The sequence below is a fragment of the Myxocyprinus asiaticus genome, chromosome 45 (genome assembly GCF_019703515.2).
Source record: "Myxocyprinus asiaticus isolate MX2 ecotype Aquarium Trade chromosome 45, UBuf_Myxa_2, whole genome shotgun sequence".
Classification (NCBI taxonomy): domain Eukaryota; kingdom Metazoa; phylum Chordata; class Actinopteri; order Cypriniformes; family Catostomidae; genus Myxocyprinus; species Myxocyprinus asiaticus.
In genome coordinates this window covers 22,677,639-22,703,610 of record NC_059388.1, presented here as the reverse complement: position 1 = coordinate 22,703,610, position 25,972 = coordinate 22,677,639, and the positions used below count along the sequence as shown (strand labels likewise).

The 25,972-nt window shown below is 37.1% G+C and overlaps 2 protein-coding genes across 2 annotated transcripts in view; one reads left to right on the top strand and one right to left on the bottom strand.

The window, feature by feature from the left end:
- The first annotated feature begins 1,940 nt into the window (after positions 1-1,940).
- Positions 1,941-18,234, top strand: LOC127435486 (podocalyxin-like). Its single transcript, XM_051689030.1, has 8 exons — positions 1,941-2,347; positions 11,518-12,141; positions 12,833-13,020; positions 13,109-13,138; positions 14,585-14,696; positions 15,091-15,134; positions 15,222-15,371; positions 15,877-18,234. Exons 1-8 carry the CDS (start codon positions 2,317-2,319, stop codon positions 16,069-16,071), a joined length of 1,374 nt encoding a protein of 457 aa, XP_051544990.1. The 5' UTR covers positions 1,941-2,316; the 3' UTR covers positions 16,072-18,234.
- An 827-nt stretch (positions 18,235-19,061) lies between these two features.
- mkln1 (muskelin 1, intracellular mediator containing kelch motifs) overlaps positions 19,062-25,972 on the bottom strand; it is a 41,526-nt gene continuing 34,615 nt past the window's right edge. Inside the window, exons 13-18 of the mRNA XM_051689021.1 lie at positions 25,786-25,933; positions 24,979-25,093; positions 23,839-23,978; positions 22,383-22,485; positions 21,904-21,958; positions 19,062-21,728 (exon numbers count right to left, since the gene is read on the bottom strand). Coding sequence (XP_051544981.1) covers positions 21,607-21,728; positions 21,904-21,958; positions 22,383-22,485; positions 23,839-23,978; positions 24,979-25,093; positions 25,786-25,933 — 683 coding nt within the window. The 3' untranslated portion in view covers positions 19,062-21,606. The remainder of the gene's footprint in view (positions 21,729-21,903; positions 21,959-22,382; positions 22,486-23,838; positions 23,979-24,978; positions 25,094-25,785; positions 25,934-25,972) is intronic.

The following is a 25,972-nucleotide window of genomic DNA, read 5'->3' as shown; positions in this document are numbered from 1 at the left end:
CCCCAACATGGGAGCGTTAAGCTCCAAAATTAAAATAAGAACCAGAAAATTATAAAAGTGGTCCATATGACTTAAATTTAGTATGTTAATCACACAATTGCTATCATAGGGTTTCAAAAGAATAGTGTTGCTTACTAGTAGCACCTATTGAACATGCACACAAAAAAATAATAATTCTAGAGCAAATAGTTTTCCTAAAAATGCATGGACAGTGGGACTAAGTTATAGAAAGTCTTATCTTATTTAATTAACTTATTATGTTTCCAGAAGTGTTGGATATTCTTGTTTTTAAGATGTTACAGACATTTCATCAAAAATTTGCACAATTAATTCTGATTCAAAGTAATGGCCAGCATCATCCAATCACTGCCAACCATGTTAAAATAAAATGATACATTATAAATTCTGAATCTACTGTGTGTACTAATTACGATTGCCCCATGTCTGCCAAACATGTTGAGTGGTCCAAACATCATCTACAGCCTGAAACTGAACTTTTGAATTAGGTTTCTTACCAGATGTAGTTCTGTAGCCGTTTCTACCAAAGACAAACTCCGCTACTAACGGCGGCATGTTGTTTTGTCACATGACACTGTGCGTCGAAAGTTTAACCCTTACTGACAGCCCAGTCAGAGTCTTCTGAGCTGAGATCAGTCGGTTTAAATGAATCTAAATTATGCGTTGCGTATAGCGAAGCCAAAATACAACGTCCACGCATGTGTACATGGGGTCGCACGAGGATACAGCGCACATGTCGCTTGGACCACTTTTATGAGTGGAGCCTGTAACTTTCCAGATATTCTGCAAAAATTTGCCTTCTGTGTTGTACGAAGAAAAGAAAGTCTACAGGTTTTGAACAACATGAGGGTGAGCAAACAATGACACAATTAAACATTTTTAGGTAAACTATTCCTTTAAACCAATTTGCTAGCCCATGTACAGTAATTTGCAACCCCACACTATTCTATGGGTCAAAGTTTCATGCTCAGAGAGTTAAAAGGGCAATCAGGCCATAAAAGTTACAATTTCAGAGACGGAGACGCCCAGGAAGTAAGACCAACACCCATGTGTTTATCTCCCTCTGTACAGAACCCAAAACATTTCCCCTCCACCATTCATAACAATTACACATGACATGACAGGAGCTTTGTCACCGCTCTGATCTAACGTTTCCTATTGACTGGTTATAGCACAGGGCCTCTCTGGGCCCACACTGACTAAGTGCTATAATTAATGGAGCATTAGTAGATGCCCATGAGTGGAGGTCACGAAAGGTCACAGTTCATGAAACTTAAATTGAAAGGAGGTTTTGTCTTTTATGGCACTGAAAAGTAAACATGAATTTCCAAGGCTAAAACAAGAGCTTTGAAGTCTGGTTGTCATGGTTACTGGCTTGGTGACTGTGGTCTGCAATGACAGAGTCAGAGTTGGCCTTCGCAGTCCAAAAGTCGGCACAGCAAACTGCGCGCCAGCTGCGTTTACACTTGGCTTTCCCAGACAAATTAACCCATTGGTTTTCTCCCAATGTATCTGCCAAACTTCAGTAGATACCTGTTGACATGCATGCAATGCAGACTTCTCAAAATAACGTATAAATTACAACATTGTTACAGTGTAAATTATGACATTTTAAAGGAATAGATCCATGCATAATGTACATGGAGTAAATGCAGTAAAAATCTAGCAACGATTATATCATAAAATGTGCTTCTTTCGCTAAGATCACGCTAAAAACACTGTTTTTCAGGCTGGTCCAGATAATGTGCATACACTAAAAAGCTCAGGATGTAGGACTTAAAACTTTCTGTATGTCTGTATGATCTCAGACACATGGACAAAAAGCATACGTCCATTATAGTGGACAAAATTATTCATGGGCTAGTCTTGTGCCTGCCCAGCCCTCTCTGCTCTGCATGATAAACTCGAACATCTCAAACTTGCCTTTGAGTCTCAAAATTTGAGAGCATCTCTACACGCGCAACACCAGCAGCAGTGTGAGCGAAGAGGGCACAGCACGTCTCCGGCTCACTCAAGAGGACTCCGCGTTTTCAATAGAGCACAATCCGCGCAGCCAAGGAAACACACCAAAACTTTGCCCCCCAAATCCCCGGACCCTGAAGGTGGGGTAAACACGCAGAGAAGAAGAAGAACAGCAAACAAAAGCAGTCTTTTTGGCTTTAAGATTTAAATTAAAAGAAATATCAGCTGCAAAATAATTTAGTTCTGATACAAATTCAAGAAGATAAGCGGAACCGATCGGCATCTCCACATTTATCTACGGCTATTAAACTCGGAGCATTAAATTTAAGGACTGAAATGGCAATCGCATGGACAATCATTGTACTAGGTGAGTTTATTTGAATATAGACCTACATTAATGATCGTAAACCTAATAGTCTAATTTGTCAATACTGAAAATAGCATTAGCGTTTAAACGATACAGCGGATCGTTTGAATAAAAACAGTTCGTGATTTTAGAACGTGTTCAAATATTTAAATTTGTTCTCTCAGTGGTCTTGCTACATAATTACCACCGTCATAATTTAAATCGTTTGATGGAACGTTTTCCTTTAGCACCTGTTAAGATATTTAATATATATATATATATATACATATATATAAAGTCTTTAAAATTGTATTTACATTTATACACTTAGAGACACTTTTTAATAACTTGAATAAATCACTAACAAATATTAATGTTGTGTTAAGCATTATGTAGGCTAATTAAAATCATTGGAAACATTTACATTAAGGTTCCTTTGTTTACATTAGTTACTAACAATTTTACAGCATTAATTAATCTTTGTTAATGTTAATTTTAATACATTTTTAAAATCAAAAGATATGCTAAAATTAGCTAATGCACTATGAACAACTGTATTTTTATTACCTAACATTAATAAAGATTAATAAATGCTGTAAAATATATATATATTGTTCATTGATACCTAATGCATTAACTAATGTAACCTTATTGTAAAATGTTGCCAAAGCATTACATTAGATTATTCATACATTTTCATATACATTCATATGACATCAGCTGATAATGTGCATGGTCTGTAAAGCATTGTGTTTGCTATTGATTTTGATGTTGTTGTTATCAAGTATTACCCTCTTAAATGTTGCTTCCAGCAATAGCAAATAATCTCAAAGGGATTGACTGACCTCATGTGTAGGGGGAGATATTTTGTTAAAAGTGGCAGAAAATTCTTTAAACAGCTCTGGGAAGTGCAGCATCTGTGCCACTCAACATTTCTGTCAGCTGCTATGCTGTAATAAAAACAATGACACAATTACAGACAAAGTGCATCTCTGACTAGCTAAGAGGGATGAGAGGGAGGACTGTTATTCTTAAATTATCAGCATGGTGCACCTGCCTGTCCGAACTGACATCATTAGAAGAGCTGCCCTGTTTTGTTTATCCGACCTTGTAAAAACCGTAACATAAGCATTGCTGACTATACTTTGTCCTTGTCAGCCTTTTCTAAGTGATCTCATTAGTTATTTTTAAATGTGTTCAATGCTTTCATTGTTTGCAGGATGTTCTTAATCACAGGCTTTCTGAACTTAGAGGGATAGTTCACCCCAAAAAAGTTCTGTCATTATTTACTCACCCTGAATGTTGTTTCAAAACCTGTATGACTTTCTTTCTGTTATGAAACAGAAAAGGAGATACAATGCAGAATGACAGCCTCAATCACAGTTCACTTTTATGGAAAAAGATGAATTGTTTATTTTGGGTAAACAATTAATTTGATGGAAGGGAAATTGGTGAAGTCAGTGTTTTTTTCCCAGAGTAAGGTCATCCAGTGTTGACAAATGCAACTTTTGACTGCTTCTTTGTGTTAAGGAAGGTTTCCCCATCCTCAAGAGCCTTCGCTTTTAAAACAGCCTAGCTAAACTGAATGCAACAAAGTATCCTTTGGCAAGGCTCTTGTCTGGATGCGGCCTGACAGGGCTGTCTCACTCTAGGCTTGGGAACGTGCAGAACAATGGGTAGGAAAGTGTTCTGTCAACATCCCTGTTCCCATGGAAGGTGTGGCACTAACTTCCTCTCTCCTCTTGTCTGCTCCTCTCGCTCACTTTTTCTACATCTCTCACCCAAGTAGTTCAACTCTTTCTCATAGATCTGCCATACACAGCCAATTAAATGTTTGAACACACTTGACAGAATTACAGATCTTAAATATGTTTATGCTAAAATCGTGCCTACATATGAATTTCTTCCAATTTTTGTAATTTCATTTTAAAATTATAATTAAAAACATATTTCTTTAAATGGAGAACCTGGAGCCCATAGTCAAAATCAGCCAACAAATGGCCAGCATACAGGGGAACTCCTTCAATACTGTTTAACCCTTAAACGAATACCTCAGGTTTTTAAGAGACCTTATTTTAACCTTATTTCACCCCCTGTACCTCATCCATTTTTTGGAGTTGTGCCCACACCTCTTTAGTATTTCTCAATATCTCTCTTATACATAGTGTAACACACACAAAATAAATAAAAGTATAATGGTTTAAGTACCAAAAGTGTATAGGGTCATTAGAGTACCTAGGTATGTAAGAGTGTCTTATTGTTTTTTTTTTTTTTTTTTTTTTTGGCACTTCCATAAATTGTACATTTTTTATTATTTCATATTAGTTTACTAGCACAGGACATCTATTTCTTTGTTTATTACAAGAGAAATTAGTACTATATTTATACCAATAAATACTATATCATGTTGTTTACCTGTGCAACAATGGTGAATTATCAGTATCCCATAAGCATGAACATATACAGTTGTGCTCAAAAGTTTGCATACCCTTGGAGAATTGGTAATATATGTACCGTTTTTAAAGAAAACATGAGTGAGCAGGCAAAACACATTTCTTATGGGATTCATATTCAACTTTAGGTTATAACAGAATGGCACAATCATAAAACAAAACATGGCAACAAAGAAAAAAACATTAAATGACCCCTGTTCAAAAGTCTGCATACCCTTAGTTCTTAATACTGTGTATTGCCTCCTTTAGCATCAATGACAGCGTGCAGTCTTTTGTAATAGTTGTCTATGAGGCCCCAAATTCTTGCAGGTGGTATAGCTGCCCATTCGTCTTGGCAAAATGCCTCCAGGTCAAGCAAAGTCTTTGGTCGTCTTGCATGAACCGCACGTTTGAGATCTCCCCAGAGTGGCTCGATGATATTAAGGTCAGGAGACTGTGATGGCCAAGAGCATCCCATGCGCAGCTTTCTTGCAGAAGAATGCAAATTGTCTGCCAGTATTTTCTGATAACATGCTGCATTCATCTTGCCATCAATTTTCACAAGATTCCCGTGCCTTTAGAGCTCACACACCCCCAAAACATCAGTGAGCCACCACCATGCTTCACAGTGGGGATGGTATTCTTTTCACTATAGGCCTTGTTGACCCCTCTCCAAACATAGCGCTTATGGTTGTGACCAAAAAGCTCTGTTTTGGTCTCATCACTCCAAATTACAGTGTGCCAGAAGCTGTGAGACGTGTCAAGGTGTTGTCGGGCATATTGTAACCGGGCTTTTTTGTGGCATTGGCACAGTGAAGGCTTCTTTCTGGCAACTCGACCATGCAGCTCATTTTTGTTCAAGTATTGTCGTATTGTGCTCCTCGAAACAACCACACCGTCTTTTTCCAGAGCAGCCTGTATTTCTCCTGAGGATACCTGTGGGTTTTTCTTTGTAACCCAAACAATTCTTCTGGCAGTTGTGGCTGAAATCTTTCTTGGTCTACCTGACCTTGGCTTGGTATCAAGAGATCCCTGAATTTTCCACTTCTTAATAAGTGATTGAACAGTACTGACTGGCATTTTCAAGGCTTTGGATATCTTTTTCCATCTTTATAAAGTTCCATTACCTTGTTATGCAGGTCTTTTGACAGTTATTTTCTGCTCCCCATGGCTCAGTATCTAGTCTGCTCAGTGCATCCACATGAGAGCTAACAAACTCATTGACTATTTATACACAGACACTAATTGCAATTTAAAAAGCCACAGGTGTGGGAAATTAACCTTTAATTGCCATTTAAACCTGTATGTGTCACCTTGTGTGTCTGTAACAAGGCCAAACATTCAAGGGTGTGTAAACTTTTAATCAGGGCCATTTGGGTGATTTCTGTTATCATTATGATTTAAAAAGGAGTCAAACAACTATGTGATAATAAATGGCTTCATATGATCACTATCCTTAAAAGGATTTTGCATGATCAGTCATATTTTCAAAATCAATGCCAAAATTTCACAATTTCTGCCAATTTCTCAAAGTAGTGCTGTTGTTTCAGTGATTAACTTGATTTACATGTGACGTTGCGCTTTGATGAAGAAGCAACATTGAAGTAAACTATAGCAAGTACAACTCATGAACAGTATGAAATGACTATTGTCATTTGGGTGTACTACTGAAATTATGTAAGTTGTGCATCTATTTAGAGTCAATAAGTGCCTGAGAAAATACTTGTTTAGCTTATGTGTATATTATGTGTTATGTGTAGCTCAATATGTGTTTGATGGACGGTTAACTGCATCTTACGAAATTTCAGTGTGAAAGTAATGAATCCTGTACTAGATTTGTTGCATTATCTCTTTGATATATGACAAATAAAACTAATATATTTTTATAATGAAAATATTTTCTAATTGTCTTGAAAATATTTTGGCTTTTTTTTTTTTTTTTTTTTTTTTTACTATATGGGCATTTTGTAGATCCATTTCTGATAGATATAAGTGCCGGAACTCTAAAAACCCGAATATGTAAGAGCGTTTGGTGAAATTCCCATGCATTTAAGGGTTAAAAAGCATCTCGGGTAGCACTTCATGGAGTGGTTTGAGAGAATGCCCAGAGTAAAATATAAGTACTACATAATTCACATACTTCCATTTTTGTCATTTCATAGTTTTTATGCCTTCACTATTATTCTAAAATGTGGAAAATAGCAATAATAAAGAATAAGCATGTCCAAACTTTTGACTTGTAATGTAAATCAAAGAAACAGGGATTGCTTTGAACTGAAAGAAGAGTAAGGAAAGGGGGTGGGGGAGGAAGGGTTTTAGGGTGTGTTTTAATACTTTTAAATTCTTAGTATGGCACCAAGGAGAAATGTAATTCCCTGCTTGTCGTGGGAGTGCCTGAATGCTTTATGAGAGGAAAAGAGATGTGTAAGGGAAAGCAAGCGAGAGAGAGACCGGCTGATGTATCTCGAGATTCCAAAGATGGCCCCTGTCATTCCCTCCCCTCTTCCTTTGCTCTGCTTATTATGTATAATGTCTGCAACTGGCACCACCATGGTCCTCTACTCCCTTCCCTAAGACAACCTTAACCCGGGCCTCCCCTCTCAACACACAAATCCTTCATTTCATCACAAGGATACTTTGCACCTTTTAACAGTTTGTTTTCAAAGAAGAAGAAAAAAATACCCTCCAAAACAGAAGTGCTTCACAGTGTGTCAGACATCAGATATACCTCACACTTTGAGACTACACCATTTACATGATAAAGAGCCCAATTTCAATTTTAATGTTAAATGTGGCCCATATTAGACACTGGTCAAAACATGTGATGTTCCAAAACGGCTCAGCATGCAAGAAACATCTTAACGTGGTATGTTCATCAGCAGTGCAACAAAGTTGATGTCCAGGTATGAGTAAAAATGGCACATCAATTAAATTATGACGGTGAGAAGGTAAAAAAGGCAAAAAAACATTAGTGACCATTAGTGTCAAAGAAATTATGCACCCAAATTTTTTTTTGCTGATCTGTGTCATGTGAATGTAGCCTGACTAATACGCAGTCTCTCTAAGTTCTAATACAATTCTATAAATACAGCATAATAATGTTTATTAGTGTGTCTTGAGGAATGCATTTGAGTAAGGCACACAAATGCCTGCTGACCTTTTCTGGACTCTTGCCAGCTCTCACGACTCCTCCCTTTCTCCTGTCATCCTTTAATTCATTGCGAGAATTTTTATATTCACAGTCCTTCTCCACACCTCAATAGAGGGGGTTAGTTTTTACTCAGTTTCATAAAGGAGCTCCCCCATCTTCCTCGCCCCCTTCCCATTGGCCGATGGTCTGTTCAATTACCCCTGAATAGGACACCATCACTAGAAGAGGGGCAGGAGGGAAAGGGTGGGGTTGGGAACAAAAGAGGTCCAGGACACAGCTGGGGGGCCAGACTGAGGGTGTGCCTCCAGTATTAAAAGAAATGTATACAATATATTACAACTTTATTAATCCCCAAGGGGCAATTTAGTGTGAAATTTAGGGAAAATTCACTTCATTAACCTCAAAAATGCAATTTAGTTTTCTTGATTTATATAGATTCTGATTCACAAGCTCTCGATTTTATTCGATTTGATTCTGATCACACAACCATAATTGAAGCAAACTTGAAAGTAAAATTGATAAAATTTAGATCTTGGGATTTTAAGAATCAGTATCAGAAAATCAATATTTTTACCCAGCCATACCATAGATAACTAAAAGCATTCTACAGAACTCTTAAACATTTGTGCAAAGACAAGAGGACTTTTTTTTATTATAAATCATCCTAATGCAGAAACAACTAAATGTGACATACTTTCAAGGACTACCAGAAAACATTAATTTTAACACCTCAAAGAGATTGGGTGTGAGAACAAAAGAGAGAAATAAAGTATTTTAGTCTACAGAGTAGCAAAACCAATGTACAAATATCTCAGCCGTTCAGCTAAGCCATACCACCATGTACTCAAGAGAGGTGAGCTCCTGTTATCTGGGATTACTGAAATGGTACCTCCAGAGTCCCCGTGGGAGCATGGTAGCCCATAGCACAGATATAAGGGTATATTATGTGCCTCTGTGCGGGGGTAAGCATGCATACTGAGTATCTTATCCAAGCAGGAGGACTTTTGCAGCAGGAAGATGTATGGGGATGTGAAATGTCTGTATCTTGTCCAAACAGTCCCTATACTGATAGGTGATAGTGTTAGGACCAGCAGCCCTGTCAGTGGGTAATAACCAGACCGCAGTTGACAGCAGGGTCAATGTGGGTCAGTCCTAATGATGAAACCATTGGAAACCACAGGGAGATGGAAGAACGACAACAGCAAAGACGACACATCGTCTCACAAATAGTCTTTCTGAATGCTATCCCGTCACTGATCAATTTTCATTGACGTTTGGATCTAACTGCAATTTTTTTTCTAATTTGTTCTTAAAATCCAGGACCAAAGGTGTAAGTTAAATAGCTTAGAACTAGAGTTGCTGATTAGCAATGGACATATTTTTGGAGACGCAAAGCTGCATGATAAGATGGTGATTAGACTTAGGGCTAAATAAAAGACACCACTGGCCCACCAACCAAAATAAAACAGCCTCTTTTGTCACTACCTCCCATCCTGATGGCAACAATGCCCTGTTGCTACAACAACCACTACTGATCACCGTGACAACCCATTGGGTCAAGTTTCACAAGATCTTCATCCTGGGTGGCCACTGAAGTGTTAAGATAAAAGACCAGCGACTGGCAATGGAAATTAATTGCACACAAATGTAGGAGTTTAGGTCACTTATTACATAAAGTCTTGGACTGATCAATCTAAACAGTCATAATGGTATCTAGAGTCAACCAAAGATGTTTTATCTGAAGAGGAGTGTTTTTTTTTTTTTTTTTCCAAAGTATTCTACTTACTGTCATAAATAATGATGCTATTACAAAGCTATAATTTTTTAAGTTACATAACCTCAGCAATTTCTGTCTAAAATGAACAGCCATTGGTAGTATAAATGCAGTTAATAACAACAGTAGCTTCAAATAAATGCTGGTTTTCTTTCTTGTGCTTGATGTTATTAGTGTTGACACAGTGCTGCTGTGGATATTCAATTATTATGTAACAACTCCTGGTTTGCCAATTAATGTTTGCAGATGAGATATTTGTAAAACGGTGGCAGAGCATAACTCTGAGCAAACACAGAAACCGTAGGCTAACACTCAGTCAATGAGCAAACTTATAATTATGAACTTGAGAGCCATAAGCCAAGGAAAGGCTATTGTTTTAAGCCTCCAGAGGCCATGAAGCAAATTTGGACACCATTGTTTTAGGCATCTACGGTTCCACCCATAAGAGTAGGTGTGTTACTTCCTAAGTTATTGTATTGAGTGTCCTGTTCAAGTTCACTAAAAACAGAAATAAACTCCCACTGAAGTGTGACATCAAGACATATTAATAGCAATAAGAGGAGCACAAATCAATCAAAATAAAATCACACATTTACAAAATTTGCCGTGCTGGTTATTAATAATAATGTACTGTGAATACTGAAAATGAAACATTGTTACTGTACTTATAGATTAATCTAATTATTTGACTATTTGCAAGGCAATCAGGAACAAACATAAATTACTATAATACCCTGAGATAGAGGGAAACTGCTCCACATACAGTATATTGATTGGTAATAAAACACAAAAAGGGACAAAAAGTGGATTTAAAGTACATGAACCCAATTTTCTCCAAAGCCAATTTTTAAACATAGTACTGCCAATGTACTGTATATGATTAAATAGAGCCATTCAGGCCAGTCAACAAAGTAAACTATAATCATAATACGTGACTTCATTGTTACGATGATGTTGCAGTAATACAGGAGTTAGGACTGAAGAGAGTATTTCAGGATTCAAATTTGCCTCAAGATGTTTGGCAATTGAGAATAAACTGGTGGAACACTCTAGAAATTGTTCAGTTCAATTGATTGCTGCAGCACTGCACTGGCTGGTTGTACTAATTTCCAACTTATCAGCAAAGCAGTTACTTAATTAAAAATGTTTTTTTTTTTTTTTTAACTTCATCTTGAAAAAGCATACTACACTGCCACTGCACACAGACTGATCTTACTCGGCGAGGTGAATTCAGTAGGTCGAAAGTTCCTCAACTAAAATCGGTCTGTGCTTACTGAAATTGGAACCACTGCTCCCAGTGGCCAAAGCAAGAAGTGTTGTTGAACATATGGGCATGTGTGAGCTCCAGTTTCCAGGTAAGATGTCCACAGTGTGGCACCAAAATCAAGGTCTTTTCAGTCAACAGGAATGCACATTTATGAACTCTATGCACCCCAAACCTAACCAGCAGTCGATGATGTAAAAATGTATTTTTAGAGGGAAAACACAACCTCCAAATCACACTCATCAATTATGTGAACACGATTACTTCCTGGTTTCCAAGGGATCCTAACCAAGATGTCTGTAAGGCTGCTTACGCAACATGTTATCAGTAGCGCTACAAGAAAAGGTGAACACGCTTGTCAGTATCTCAGCAGAATAGGGTCAATGTCAGAGTACCGGAATATCCAGTAGCAACATTTCGTGTTGTGATCATGTTGGTGTACCTTCAGTGCATCACAGGCTGCATGGAGAGTCTGTCAACACAATCAGACAGAACTGATGTTAAATTTGTAGATCAGTATATCCTGCTTATGCTCCTTTCCTAACTAATATCTCTCTATGTTCCTCACAGGTGCCCTCCTGCATGGCACGCACTCTGATCCTTCCAACACAGTGAATTCCAGTACCCTATCCATGCAAACCACTCCAACCATCACACAACCACAATCCAAAATAACTATCTCAACCCAGCAACCAGCTTCTACCATACCACCACAATCCAATACAACTATCCCAACCCAGCAACCAGCTAAAACACCATCCAAGCAACCTGCCATTACCAGCACACCCTCGCAATCCAGTCCTGCTGCTTCGACCCAAACTCTTGTCCAAACACTTTCCGTCGCACCACCAACAGTTTCAAATACCACTGGACCATCCTCTCAAGCTGCTGACTCAAGTACACCCCAAGCTCAACCCAGCCCAACTGACATATCTTCGACAAACGCTGCTCTTACAGTCTCAACTCACAATCCTGTAAATTCACTTACTACTCCTATTCCCCAAGGAATGTCCAGTTCAGGTGTAACCTCAGCTGCCTTACCACAGCCTGACCAGATTACAACATTAAGAGACCAATTAACAACAACTGTTCCAACCACAACAGAGAACCTCATAACCCATAGCAACTCATTGCCTCCTACAGAATCCTCTACACAGACTACAACCAGCACACATACCAACACTGTGCCACCAAGTAAGATTTCAATTTCATTATGACATTCTTTATGGCAAAGCAATTTCAACAGAATTAGACAAAGAATTCAACAGAATAAGGGGCTGCTCAGACTGAACGCATTCTTGCGCCAAAAAGCTAGACACAGCACAACAAATATAACGGAACGCAGGTGACTGGAGAAGCACATTTAAAATTGTATACTCTTTTTTTAATCTGACAAAGTGTCTAAAAAATTTAATTGCACGAGATGCAGAGAAAAACAGCTTGAGACAAAACGGTCCCTCTACTGCATTTTTACATAGAAAAACAACTGAAAAACAGCGCAGATGGATGCAAAAATGCGTTTGATGTGAATGGCCTCTAAGATATCTGCACAAGTAGAATGGCACAACTTCAACACCCCTTGAATATCTAGTATCAGTGGTGTTAAAGGGATAGTTCAATCAGTTATCATTCACTTACGTTGTTACAAACCCATATTACTTTTTCTTCCATGGAACACAAGGCATTTTCAAGACTGTTCATGTTGCTCTTTGTCAAACAACTAAAGCATATCAGAAAGAGAGGCATGAACAGTATCTCAAAGTATCTCCTTTAATGTTCCAATGATGAAAGAAAAATACACAATTGGAACAACTTAATGTCGAATAATGATGACAATGATTATTTTTTTTGTGACGTACTCCTTTAAAAAGATTGTCCTTTTAAGGTTCCTTCTCAGATGCTGAAACACTGAACCCAACAGCACCAGATTCCACATCTGCCATCTCTCAGAAACATCAGACACCGGAAATTCCAACAACCGCTTATCCAATCACATTAGGACCTGACAATTACTCCACGACTAGCATCTCTACTCCCAAAATAGAGGATAGGACTACAAGAATATCTGCTCCTGTAATACACTAGTATTTATTTTTAACATGCTTGTTTTTCATTCTTCATGCTGATATTGAAATCAATATTTTTGTTTTGTCCTCTGCAGCGCAAATTTGATCTGAGTAATGCAACTGAGGTGAGAATTCTTGAAATTTAAATACATTTTAAACACATTTTTACACCATTCCTTCTACAAAAAGCCAATATTAAATTCAAACATACTAATATATACACACATATTTTATATATATATACACACACACACACACACCTACTCCTCCAGAGACCCAAGCATGACTGCTGTGTGCTTTTTCCATTCCCCTTTTTTATTTGAAATTAGTTGCCCCCCCTGTAGACCAAATAGTTATCCAAAATTGATGGACAGTGGGACAAAGTTGTAATACATTAAATAATACCAAGCTATATAAAGTCAGATTTTTTTTTTTTCTAAATTGTTAATTATGTTTCCAGGAGTGTTGGGTATTCATGTTTTTGAGACATTAAGACATTACATCAGAAATTATAAATAATTCTGATTCAAAGTAATGGTCAGCATCATCCAATCACTGCCAACCATACTAAAATAACATTTTACATGAAAAATTCTGAATCTATGTACTGATTACCATTTTACCACATCTGCAAAACAGACTGAGTGGTCCAAACATCATCTGCTGCCTGAAACTGAACTTTTAATCGGATGTAAGGAGTGAATGCATTTAGCTGCATAGAAAAGATATAGTATGCTCCCTTGCCCCCTAATTAGTGAATGACTTAACTGCCAGTGTGCTGTCTGTCTGCACTTGTCTCAGTGCAGTTTGAAAAGCACCTTATTTTCATCCCAACTCTTTATACAGCCTCTGAAAGTAACATTTTCCAGCTTTTGGATGCATCCATTGATTCTCAATGTGATAATGTTCAGTGAATATAGGATATTTTAAATAACATACGTGGTCATTGTGTTTAACAGGGTGCCATTTTGCGATATATCGGTGAAATTTTTAAAATGGCATATTGGATGAAACTATAGACTCTACTCTTTTGACTTAAACAGGTTTTAATGTATAAACTTAATGAGATTTTTTCCCAGATATATTTTTGTTGCCGTTTCTCCCAAAGACAAACTCTGCTGTGATCGGCGCCATGTTGTTTTGTCACACGACTTGGTGCTTTGAAATTTTAACTCTTTAATGACAGCCTAGAGTCTCCTGAACTGAGATCAGTCAGTTTTATTGAAATTATGCATAGCCTATAGTGAATCCAAAACATAATGTCCACGCATGTAGATGCGGGTCTCAGGAGGATATTATTTATATAATATATATATATATATATATATATATATATATATATATATATATATACACACACACACACACACACACACTTTTGTTCTCGAATGTAATGGCATTATTGATATATAAGTTTGACTTATGCCCAAAAGTGTCCAAATACTTTCTGGGGCAACAGTATATGATTATTTTAGTTGTGAATTTATAAACAGATTCTCTTTAAATTGATCAGAATATGCAGCCAAACATGAAGTGCTACCGTGTTAATATTTGTTCTGTTAATTGGACAGGGGGATATCCTGTTTGAAGCCTGTAAAGACTTGGCTCCGAAGATGAAAGGACAGTGCTCTGTGACCTTTAAGATAGATGGCAAACAATTAATTGCAACATTTACAATAGACGGTAAGGGAAATGTTGTTATATCTTGCAAACATTTCTGAAATATTTCCAAACCCTGTTTTTGGAGGTCCCCCAGCACTACACATTTTGGCCTACATGCGAAGCAGCAAAAATAATGCCTTCAGAGGGCCTTTAGAAGGGAGAACAATCATAATAGCCTTGCTCTAAGGTCAAAATTCTGTCTAAACAAAATGTGTAAACTGTGATATAATTTTTTTGTGATGTTACCTAGAATTGAAACCCAACAGGAATTATTGTTCGGGAAATTATTTGAAAAAATTATTATTTTTGCAATTCTGTTCGGTGCTGCTAGCAGCTCAGAAGTTAGACACATCACCTTTAACACACAAATATAGTAAACCATACTATAGTAATTCATATCTTTCTCTATTTATAGCTGACCGACTGATACCACAAGAACTCTACAATCCCCCAGAACAGGTAAAGGGTTTTACAGTTTTACAGACATATTGCAAATCTCTCAGAATGACCATTCATGCTCAAAGGCACCTCTTGTTTTCTTTGCAGGATAAGATTATAAATGAAGAGAATACAAGCACAGAGACAATACCAGATACACTGATAGCCATCTTGGCTTCGTGTGGTGCATTGTTGCTTATTCTGTGCTGCTTTGCTGCATACTGCACCTATCACCGGAGATCCTACAGGAAAAATCAGGTAACACCCATAACAGCTCTCTCACTCACTTCCATACACAAAGATGAATCAAAACACAGTATCACATATTTGCAATGCTTTAGGCATTCAAAACCTCAAGAACGGTATAACATGCATTGCTCATAATGATTAGTCAAAATAAGTATAGATAAAATATTCTAAAGGGATGTGTACTCTCCCAGCACTGCACATTTTGGATGTTTTCCTTATTATTTTAGGTCTTGGGAGTCTCTACTTGTGAGCTAATTGGTTGAATCAGGTGTTTTAATTGTTAAAAAAGCAAAAGGGGATTCATTGTTGTGACACTGTGAACTTTTTATTTCAAAAGACCAAAGAAAATTTATTTTTCATAATGTGACCCCTTTAAATATTTATGACACATTATTCATGTCAGATTTAACCCCCCTAGACAAATTCAATTAGTTACTTTATAAGTTTAAAGGTAAGCACTGAATCCTAAGTTTCGTACTGCCTAATATCTCAACACATTCATCCACCTTGGTAGCAACATCTGACGGAAGAGATGCAGACGGTGGAGAACGGTTACCATGACAATCCCACGCTGGAGGTGATGGAGGTACAGCCGGAGATGCAAGAGAAGAAACTGGCATTGAATGGAGAATTCAACGACAGCTGGATCGTCCCCATAGATAACCTGCTGAAAGAGGACATACCTGATGAAGAAGACACACACTTGTAATGGCACTGGATAAGCTGTCAGGTGTATGATACGTGCTGTTCTCACAACGAAAGATTGTGACCAGCCAGAATGTAAGAGAGCACAGATTGCTGTAAAGACTATCAAAAGACCATAGTTTACTTTGGTGCCCAGATGTACATGCTGTAATTAAGTAGTTAAATATCATATACTTGCTAGCGATAGTGAAAAGCTTAATGGTATGTAAAATGCTTCCAATTTGTCTGAGGAAAAGGGAAAATCTAGAGTTCAAAACATGGGATCAAAGCACTGTGGTCTTTCCTCGTGCCTTAAACTGTCTATGTGTTTTTATTTCAACACACTCAGATCATATCCTAAACCTAGTGAACTACCTTGCTGTCTTCTGCCTATTTAGGCAGCTACCTTTTAAGAAAACATCCTCACTGCAGTGCACCTCACAAGTGACTGCTGATTTCAATAGAATTTGGTGTTAGCATGTTACTAAACTGGCAATGCAATAGTCTAACAAAAATAAAATATAGATATCATGAACAACTATTGGGTAAAATACTCAATTACTAATTAAATTAAATTTCTTTTACTGATACTTTTTTAGTATTGAATAAAATCAACATATATTTCGAATTTATTTGATACATGATGTAGCCTTAGAATTTGTCCAAAATGAGATATCTTCGAAGGCAGCATTATTTTATTGATAGGCAGCTCACTGGGTTTGAGTACAGAGATATTTTATTTTGGTTTCACACACAAAGACAAAAAATAAATAAATAAATTTCACTCTTTATAAAGGGATAATTTAAGGATTATTTGTGATGTACATCTTGAGAGGAATGTACATTATTGTGGCTGTATATAATGTTTATTTTTCATGCATCTTACTCAATTTGTTTGCTTCCTGTTTAGGGAAGATTAACATTCATAGTCAACAAATTATACTGACCAATGGATAAATCATCCTGGTAAATAAGACTATGGGCCATTTTTAAGCATGAGCATAATAAAAATGGCCTCATGAATACATCTAACAAATCTATACATCCCTTCTCAGTACTCTGACATTCTAAACGCTTTAATTCGATTAACATATTCAATGGCACCTTAAAGAGATAGTTAACCCAAAAATGAAAATTCTCTCATTTACTCACTCATGCCATCCCAGATGTGTAGCCAAAAATAACAAAGACCACATAAAAGTAATCCATAAGACTCCAGTGGTTAAACTGGAAAGATAAACCATATCTTTCACTTTTAATATTTCAGACTGAAAGTAAAGATTTATGGTAAAAAAATAAATAAAATTAAAATAAGGACTAAAATATGGGTCTGTTTCTCACTCACAATTATCATACCACTTCTGGAGACATGGATTTAACCACTGGAGTTGTATGGATTGCTTTTATGTGATTTTTGGAGCTTCAAAAGGTCTGGACCCCCTTCACTTGCATTGTATGGACCAACAGAGCTGAGATCTTTGTGTTCTGCAGAAGAAAGAAAGTCAAACACCTCTGGGATGGCATGAGGGTGAGTAAATGATGAGAGAATTTTACATTTTGGGTGAACTATCCCTTTAAAGTAGAAGTCCTGAGGCAAGACTGAGTTTGCCGAATCATTATTTTCCCTCCACTCCATTTGTCTTTGTGTTGGTATTATTCTAGTATGAAGAGTTGCGTTTTTTTGTTAACCTGAAACATTCGGTGGTAATTCCAATTCCAACTCAAGTTCATTACGTGTATTTACAGGTATTAAATCTGCATGTGTAATTGTCTGTCTTTAATCTGATTTTTTTTTTGTTTTTTTATACTTTGATCACCTTATTGTTTAGAGATGTTTTATTTAATACTTTCGATGTTGATTTCACCAAAACATTAAATTACTTTTGTATTTGCATGCACTACACCAATTTTTGTTAAGGGATTCACTGCTGCCTTCTTTTAGTTGATCTATTTCCACCAGTATTTAGGGTGAATTTATAGCTGTATCCTGTATGTCAAGTCAGTTTGCTGCTGTGTGCAAACGACAGGGGTCTGATACACTGGAAGCCGCATCTCTGTCAGATCAGACGGGAACGGCCATGATTTCTAATACAAATAAAGTTTTTTATAATAAAGTGTGTTTTCATGCAAACTGCACTTTAGTTGACATGACATATCAAGCAGTGTGACATGCTATAAATGCTATAAAAAATACATTTGTCAAACCACAAGACATTCACATCAAATGCCAAAAAGCTAAAAGCTGATTTTAATAGTGGTGACACTTTACTGTACCTCATAAATTCAATATGCACACATAAATTAAACTTAAAGGAATATTGGGTTCAATACAAGTTAAGCTCAAATCAACAGCATTCGTGGAATAATATAAAAAAAAAATTAAAATTTTTTTTTAAAAAAATCTGGGCTGCTGTGAAGCACTTACAAATGGAAGTGAATGGGGCCAATCTGTAAACTTTAAAATACTCACCATTTCAAAAGTATAGCCACAAGACAAACAATATGCCTGTTAACATAATTTCAGCGCGATAAAATCGCTTACTAACCTTTTCTGTATAAAGATATAGCCAATTTTACAACTTCGTTTCCATGACGATGTAATATAAACAAACCCTAAAATTACTGTAAAAATTACAATTTAAACAACTTTACAGCTCAAATAATACAAAAGTTTTAACAGAAGAATTAATGTTAGTGCATTTAGAAAATTATAAGCTTCACATTTTGCCTTTAAACTCTCCAAAAATTGGCCCCATTCACTTCCATTCTAAGTGCCTCACGGTAACTTAGATTTTTGCTTTTTTTAAAGAAAAGGAGGCATGAGTTAAGTAATTTTTTTTGTGGTAATTAACATTGTCACAGATGCTGTCAATTTAGCTTAACTTGTATTGAACCCGGACTATTCCTTTAATCTTGATGTTGAAAAAAAAAGTTGCTCATGTTCTGTACATCACCCATTGTAACATAATATTGATTGGTCTATGTAAAAGATCGAGACAAGGATTTAAGAAAACCTGAACAAAATACAATCTTTATTCTTTATATACATTACATACAATGTATTTCTTTAATAGGTTCTACACATTCATGAGAGCCACAGTGTAGTGCTTACATCTCGCTGTCCTTGCTCAAGAGCTGAGGGGACGCGCCAAGATGAGAATTTCCAGGAGAGAGGAAAAGAGAACCTGTAATTTCATATCTGATACTTCAGAAATGTACACTAGTAGCAAGAAAATGTATTTGGCATTGAGTGCGAGATAATTCTCCGGTTATAAGTGTTGATCCTCTTGGTATCCTCGATTTCATTTCTTTTTTTAACTTCCTTTCTGGCACAAAGACAATTCTAACTACAAAAGGCAAAGAAAGCCCTGAAACCCAAATTGTCAACACGCAAATCATTTCCGCTCCAGGAAAGAAATCAGTAGCGATGAATCTTAGAAATCACAAATGGGCTAATCATGGAGATGTAAATTTTTTTCTCTCTGGTGAGTCCAAATGATAGTTCACCCAAAAATGAAAATTCTGTCATTATTTACAAACCATCATGTTGTTCCAAACCCGTATGACATTCTTTCTTACATGGAACACAAAAGGAGATTTTAGGTCGAATGTTAGCCACCATTCACTTTCATTGCACAGAAAACAAAAAAAAAAAAGATTTTTTTTTTTTAAATTCCCTTTTGTGTTCCTCAGATGAAAGCATGACATAAGGGTTTAGAACAACTCAAGAGCATGTAAATCATGACAGAATTGTATTTTTGTGAATTACCCCTTTAAGTATATCTATACAGATATACATCTTAATGCACAGAACCAAAACAAAAGATAATACTGAGTTCAGGGGACTGAAATATGACACTTAGGGAGGTTGGGAAACACTATCAGCAGAGTGAAGCATAGTGTACTGTTTCATGGTTCGTTAAGCCTTTGGTTTTGCATGAGTTAGGCCAAGACTACAGCAAATTTAAAACAAACTACTGGAAGATTTTTCCTTAAGAGTGGAGGCAAACACTTCATACTCATGTGCACAGGGAGACAAAACAAAACTGCTGTCAAACTAATGTGACAAACAAATGGAACACAGGTTTTATGGGCTTTATCGGAACTTCAAACCAGTCGACATATATATATTCACAAACTCACTTACACATTTAACCATGTGGAAGACTAACCCTCCAGCATGCTTTTGCCTGTCTAGGATAGTAAACATTCTAAAGCTCATAAGGAATGATGGGCACACAAACATCTCTATGGCATCATAGAGGAAAATATAAGACATGAGGGCCACACACACACACTCATGTTCACAAAGAAATTATAATAATATTATTAATAATAAATAGTTATGGGGCTCTTCAGTATCCAGTGGTCCCAATAAAGCTCCTTTGAGTTGGTACCACTAAGTTACACATTGAAAGCTGAACAGTCTATGTAACAGCAGTATGAACTTGTCTATATTAAATTTTAGATAAATGCAGCCACACATGGACATAACCTTTAGCAAACACAATCAGCAATCTATATGGCTAGGGAACTTCAATAACTCAATGGAATTAATTTTATCAGCTTCTTCAGTTTTTCCAATTGTGCTAAGGTGGACATAGTATCTCAATACTTCCTTATATAAGTGTAATAAACTGTTATAAATGTCTTAAATTAGTGCATATGATCTTGAAGTAGATTCAGATTTTATCTGAAAAGAACTGCAACTGACCAAGTGCTACCAGTATTTGCCTCTCTACTCGCACGCACGCACACACACAGTGGAAAACATTTCTTGTGCATCTAAATGTGTACACTCCACATTTACCTTAAACATGTTTCTATATTCCTTGTAAGATTTGTAGATGACAACCTGTACTTATGGAATTCGATGTCTAATCACTTTTAAAGCGACAATGATGTCATGACAGTATCCAATAGCAGCACTCAGGTTTAAGATGGAAGCCAGCATTTAAATCCAGTATTGAAAATGGACAAATGTGTCAGAATGGTTCCCATTTGATAAAAAAATAAAAAATGTAAAATCACAATTAACAGCCTCTGGAATCAGAAAACTGACTCTAGAGGCACCTGATCTTTGCCTCTACTCCCACCACTGACTTTACGCATGCATGTTTGTCAATAATTAAGAGAGGGAGGTGGAATGGAACCCCTGTTAATCAAAAATTGTTCATAAATCAAATCCACCCCTTTTTACAATGTAAACTGGTCAGATTTATGACTCCGCTATATTTCAAGCTGTCTGAGAAAAAAACTGATAAAACTGTAATAGACTTGGAAAAAACTAAATTTTGGCAGATATGAAGATTTCAACTTCTATTCACTCTGAAACAACTTTAAAACCAAAATCCAACCCTGGCACTTCAGAGTAGAAAAGTGTATTTTTGCATTTTTGCAAATATGTATCAGCGATGTATAAGTTGCATTAGGTCTGTAGAAGAGGAAAAACAGGTGGGCATGACACACCTCAGGTGGGAAATGTAGAAAAATAATTCTGATTTTTGAGTGATAGGAGTTTGAGAGGCATCAGAGGGTGTGGTTTAATGTGTGGGCGTGGCTACAGGGTGATGAGGTCAACAAGGTTACCCTTGGGCGGGGTCATATTGTCAGGGAAGAAGTTAACAAGTGTGTCGAAGAGCTGTGTGCGCTGGGCGTACGTCTGATCCACATCTGAAAATCCTGTGAATAAGAGAAGAAAAAAAAAATTAAGCACTAATAAACATGTTTGATTAGAATCCATGCTCAGAACTCTGTGATCAGAATTACACACAAGAAGGAAATAGATAGAGGACTCTTTTCTAGAATTAATTACATTCATGCCCTTGAAATTAATCTAAGCAGACAGATAGCTTACCTAGAGGAATGAAGTCTGAGCTTGATTTGAACAGAGCAGAGGGCAAGAGCTGGAACTACAGGAAATGGACACAACAAGCAAACATTATTTATGGAGTGGATCAAAGTTTACTTTTCCAATATGGGGACAGTGTGAATGCAAAGAGACATTTATTTATTTATTTATTTGGTCTACTTAAAAAAGGTCTTTGCTTGTTTAATTTAACTTGTATACCAAGTAATTTTATGTGTTAGAATTGGAAAAATATATGTGGCTGGAAAAATCAGCCATTCACTAGCCATTACAAGTTAATTTCCAACCCTTCACTCACTGTCAATAAATACAGATGAAAAGAACCTAAAATTACTGCAAAAATAACAAACCTGAAAACAACATCATAAGATGTTTGTATATTTAAATGCATTATAGTTTATAGCACAATCTAATATGAGGATTAACAACATAGGCTTGGAGTATTTCACTGCAAAGGGACTCCTGACCTCTTTTGTCTCATCAGGATCTGTGTGGTCCACAGTACGAGACAGGTCATTCTGTAGATACTTCAGTGCATTCAGGGGCTCTGTCTGAGCTTTCTCCTCAAACCTGCAAATCATTTAATGTAGTTTCATGACTTCTTTATGAGAGAAACTGATAAATATGGAGAATTCATTTAGATATGAAACACAGTAACTATATGTGCCACCAGAGGGCACTAAGAGAGCAAACACCAAATGCACCAATGGAAAACTACTACAGTAATTTAATCACTAGCTGCAGTGATGCATGATACTGCAACTGCAAAACATTACAGCTGAGCCCTAATAGTTTACACTCAGACTAGATCAGGGGTGTCCAAACTCTTTCGGTCGTGGGCCAAATGCAGAAAATAATATTGCATTGCTGTAATTAAAAAACAGGCTAGAAGCTACTAGATTGCCACTATGCATATAATCTTTATACTGTATGCTTAATATTATGCAAGTTTTAATCATAATTTGTGCTCTATGGTATGCTTGTGTAGGCGCTACATGTAAATAAAGGACAGGGTATTTCACTCACAAAGAACAGTTACTGTATAATGGAACAGTGATGCATCTTATACAAAATATTATACTCATTCACATTTTTATATTTTTTGATGTTCATTCAGTGGCACTGCAAAGCAAATATAGAGCTGCTATACCTGTTGGGTGTGACCCATCACAATAATCTGAATCAGATTACATTTTCCTTTTATGAAGTGATGCATCTTTATAGCTGTCCAGTTATAGCTTCTGTTCTGTTGTTACTTGCGTTATAAACACGATTTAAATTTCATCAAAATTATGGCGCTTCATTTTATTTTGAAGACGTGCCTGTGCAAGCTGAGCGCACACATCAGGCACAGATGTGCAAAGGTTTTAAGCGCTCTCTCCTACAGTGTGTCCTCACTCAAATGGCGCTGGGAAGCCCATGAATCATTTTTCTTGTTTCAACAAAATATAACAACGAACCAGTTAATTACAGTATACTTCCCAGTGCTACAGAGGACGTTCTGGAAGAGTACGCTCGGTTCACGCGTCTCTTTCTAAAATCTCTCGCAGGCCGCATCAAAGGAGTTGGAGGGCCGCAGATGGCCCGCGGGCCAGACTTTGGACAACCCTGGACTAGACAGACCACAGCAGCATCAAAGCAAGTTTATGTATTCCACATTAACGCTTTAACCCAAACATTTTAACATGAAACAGACATCAAAACAGTTTTCCTAATGATGTTTCGGAAAAAAAGCGTATCTGCTAGTTTTCTTTGGCTTCAAACAGAGACAGACCAGACTTCAACCACTATGTCCCAATCAAGCTTTGGAACTGAGGTCAGAAAAATGAACAACACCTATTGATCAGCAGATGTAGCTAAATTTTAAACTCAAGCAGATTTTAACAGGCAAAACAATATGAAAGTATATTAATGTGTTTGTACCTGTATTTGCGAATGAGGTATTTGCAGTGTCGAAGCAGATATTCTTTGGAAGGGCGGCACAGCTTTAGGGACCAGAAATCGTCCAGCCGCATTTTAGGAGAGCTGGACTTCCCAGGGTTTCCACCGAACAGGTAATGCACCTGTGTATACCATATCATCATATCAAACCACTGCTAATTACTTTGGTTTTCAGTACAGTCATGAAGGAAATGAGAGTTTTAAGTTGAAGCTGTCAAAGTGCTTTAAGTAAGAATTTATTTTGAGATGGCTCAACATTTTGACCATTAATGTTAACATTCTAAAAAATATAATAATTCTGTGGAATAACATGCAATGATGAATACAGGCTGAACCATGTATTCACAAACCACGGTTGGCTTGAACGGATAGGACATAACTATTTCATTTTTAAAATGCAGTGTTAAGTTGAAAATAGTTTTGAAGACCCTGCGGTCTGTTCCATTCAGCTGCGCTCCATCTAGCAGTTTGAAAGGAAGAACTCGCCTGGTGTGTGTGCGCTTCTCCAGAATGCTGAGCACGGTCTCTGTCCAGGACAGAAAGTCACAGTACACTGTATTGGAGCTTGTTGCTGTGATGATTCATGCTGCGCTCAATTCAACTCAAGTGAGTTGGAATTTGCAACTTCCTACTGCGAGAAGTGCAATGGAACGCCACTTTATGTAGGACTTCCAACTTGTAAACTCGTACGGAAACCTTAAGATGCAGGTGTGTGACGTCACACAAACATGTTGGCACCCAGGGAGATTTACAGAGTCAATGATAAACATTCACTTTTATTAAATATCATCTATTAATGGATCAACATTCCTACGTTACATGATGATAACATTTGTTTAACAAATGTTTGCTGAGATAGGTGCTCAAAACACTGTAAATTATACTCTTTCGATTATCGTAAAACTGTAGAACAATTAGTTTGGCTGCTGAGACATCTTTGTTGGCAATCAAGGTGTATCAAAAAATCACTATGTATTCAATCTCAAAATTAAAAATAAAGCCCCTCTTTCACACGTTTGTGTATAGTTTTCACTAAATTTCGAATCAAGTTAAAAGTCGTGTCACACATGATCATTTCCGAGTACTCGTGCCCATCCCTGAAAGTGTAATGATCTTTAATACCTTGTGCAATTCATCATACACTAGCTGGTGTGCAAAACGAGGGCAAGGTTCTTCTTCCTGCAGGGCCTTAGTGGAGTTCTCTTTCACTGCCTGGTCATTCTTATAAACACACGACCTGCAGACAAACACACACAGTTACTTTTTCATAGTATATAGTGAATACCAACCTATCATAGTGCGCATACCACCCAAACTGCGCCAAATAAACAAATGACTGAAACCAGCGTGTCAGACCCAAACGAAACAGTCTGATCTTTCAGAAACAGTAAGCCAACAGCTTCAGTTCACATACAGAGAGAACAAATGTTTTTTTTTTTTTTTTTCCCCGTTTAAGTGTACTGTACATTTAATACACACACATAAGCAGCTATACCCACATGCAAGTAGAGAACATTCTGTTCCTGTTTGATGGTCACCAACTCCCTTTCTGAAGGTCAGACGGGCCTTTGAAATACTCCTTTTGCTCTGACTTTATTTAATATATGTGAATGTGTGTGAGCGGAAAACAGCATTTACATATCGGGTCCATGTATGATGTACATTTGCGGCCATCATACACTCTTCAATGCATTGAATAGTGAACAAACCCTACAAACATGCCTCGTTCAGCAAGCAGCGAACAGATTTTCTCATCAATCTATGAGGGCAATCTAAAACCTCAGGAATTAAGCGCTTGAAGGCACGTTGTGGATTACTGATGCAGACTGTCCTCTGGGCCACAGTGCATAAAGGCAACTCTAACATACTTATTAGTATTCAGTGTGCAATGCCATACAGATAAAGTGTGTGCGCAAGAAGTCCACGCACCAGTTGTTGCGTGCAATGTCGTAGATCCAGAAGGAGTTGCGTACGTTCTCCTCACGTTTGTCTTTATCTTTGCTGAGTCCTGACAGGACATGAATCTCGTTCAGCTCCGGGTCAATGGTGGCACGCTGTGTGAAACCAGTCATTGGCACTGTAACAGACACATACAGTTAACCTTAAAAGAAAACAT

What these genes read in the sequence shown, in the direction of transcription:
- LOC127435486 (XM_051689030.1), top strand. Translation starts at nt 2,317, where the DNA reads ATGGCAATCGCATGGACAATCATTGTACTAG. An exon ending in TACCAACACTGTGCCACCAA is followed by an intron (nt 12,142 to 12,832) that starts GTAAGATTTCAA and finishes TGTCCTTTTAAG; the next exon opens with GTTCCTTCTCAGATGCTGAA. An exon ending in TGCAACATTTACAATAGACG is followed by an intron (nt 14,697 to 15,090) that starts GTAAGGGAAATG and finishes CTCTATTTATAG; the next exon opens with CTGACCGACTGATACCACAA.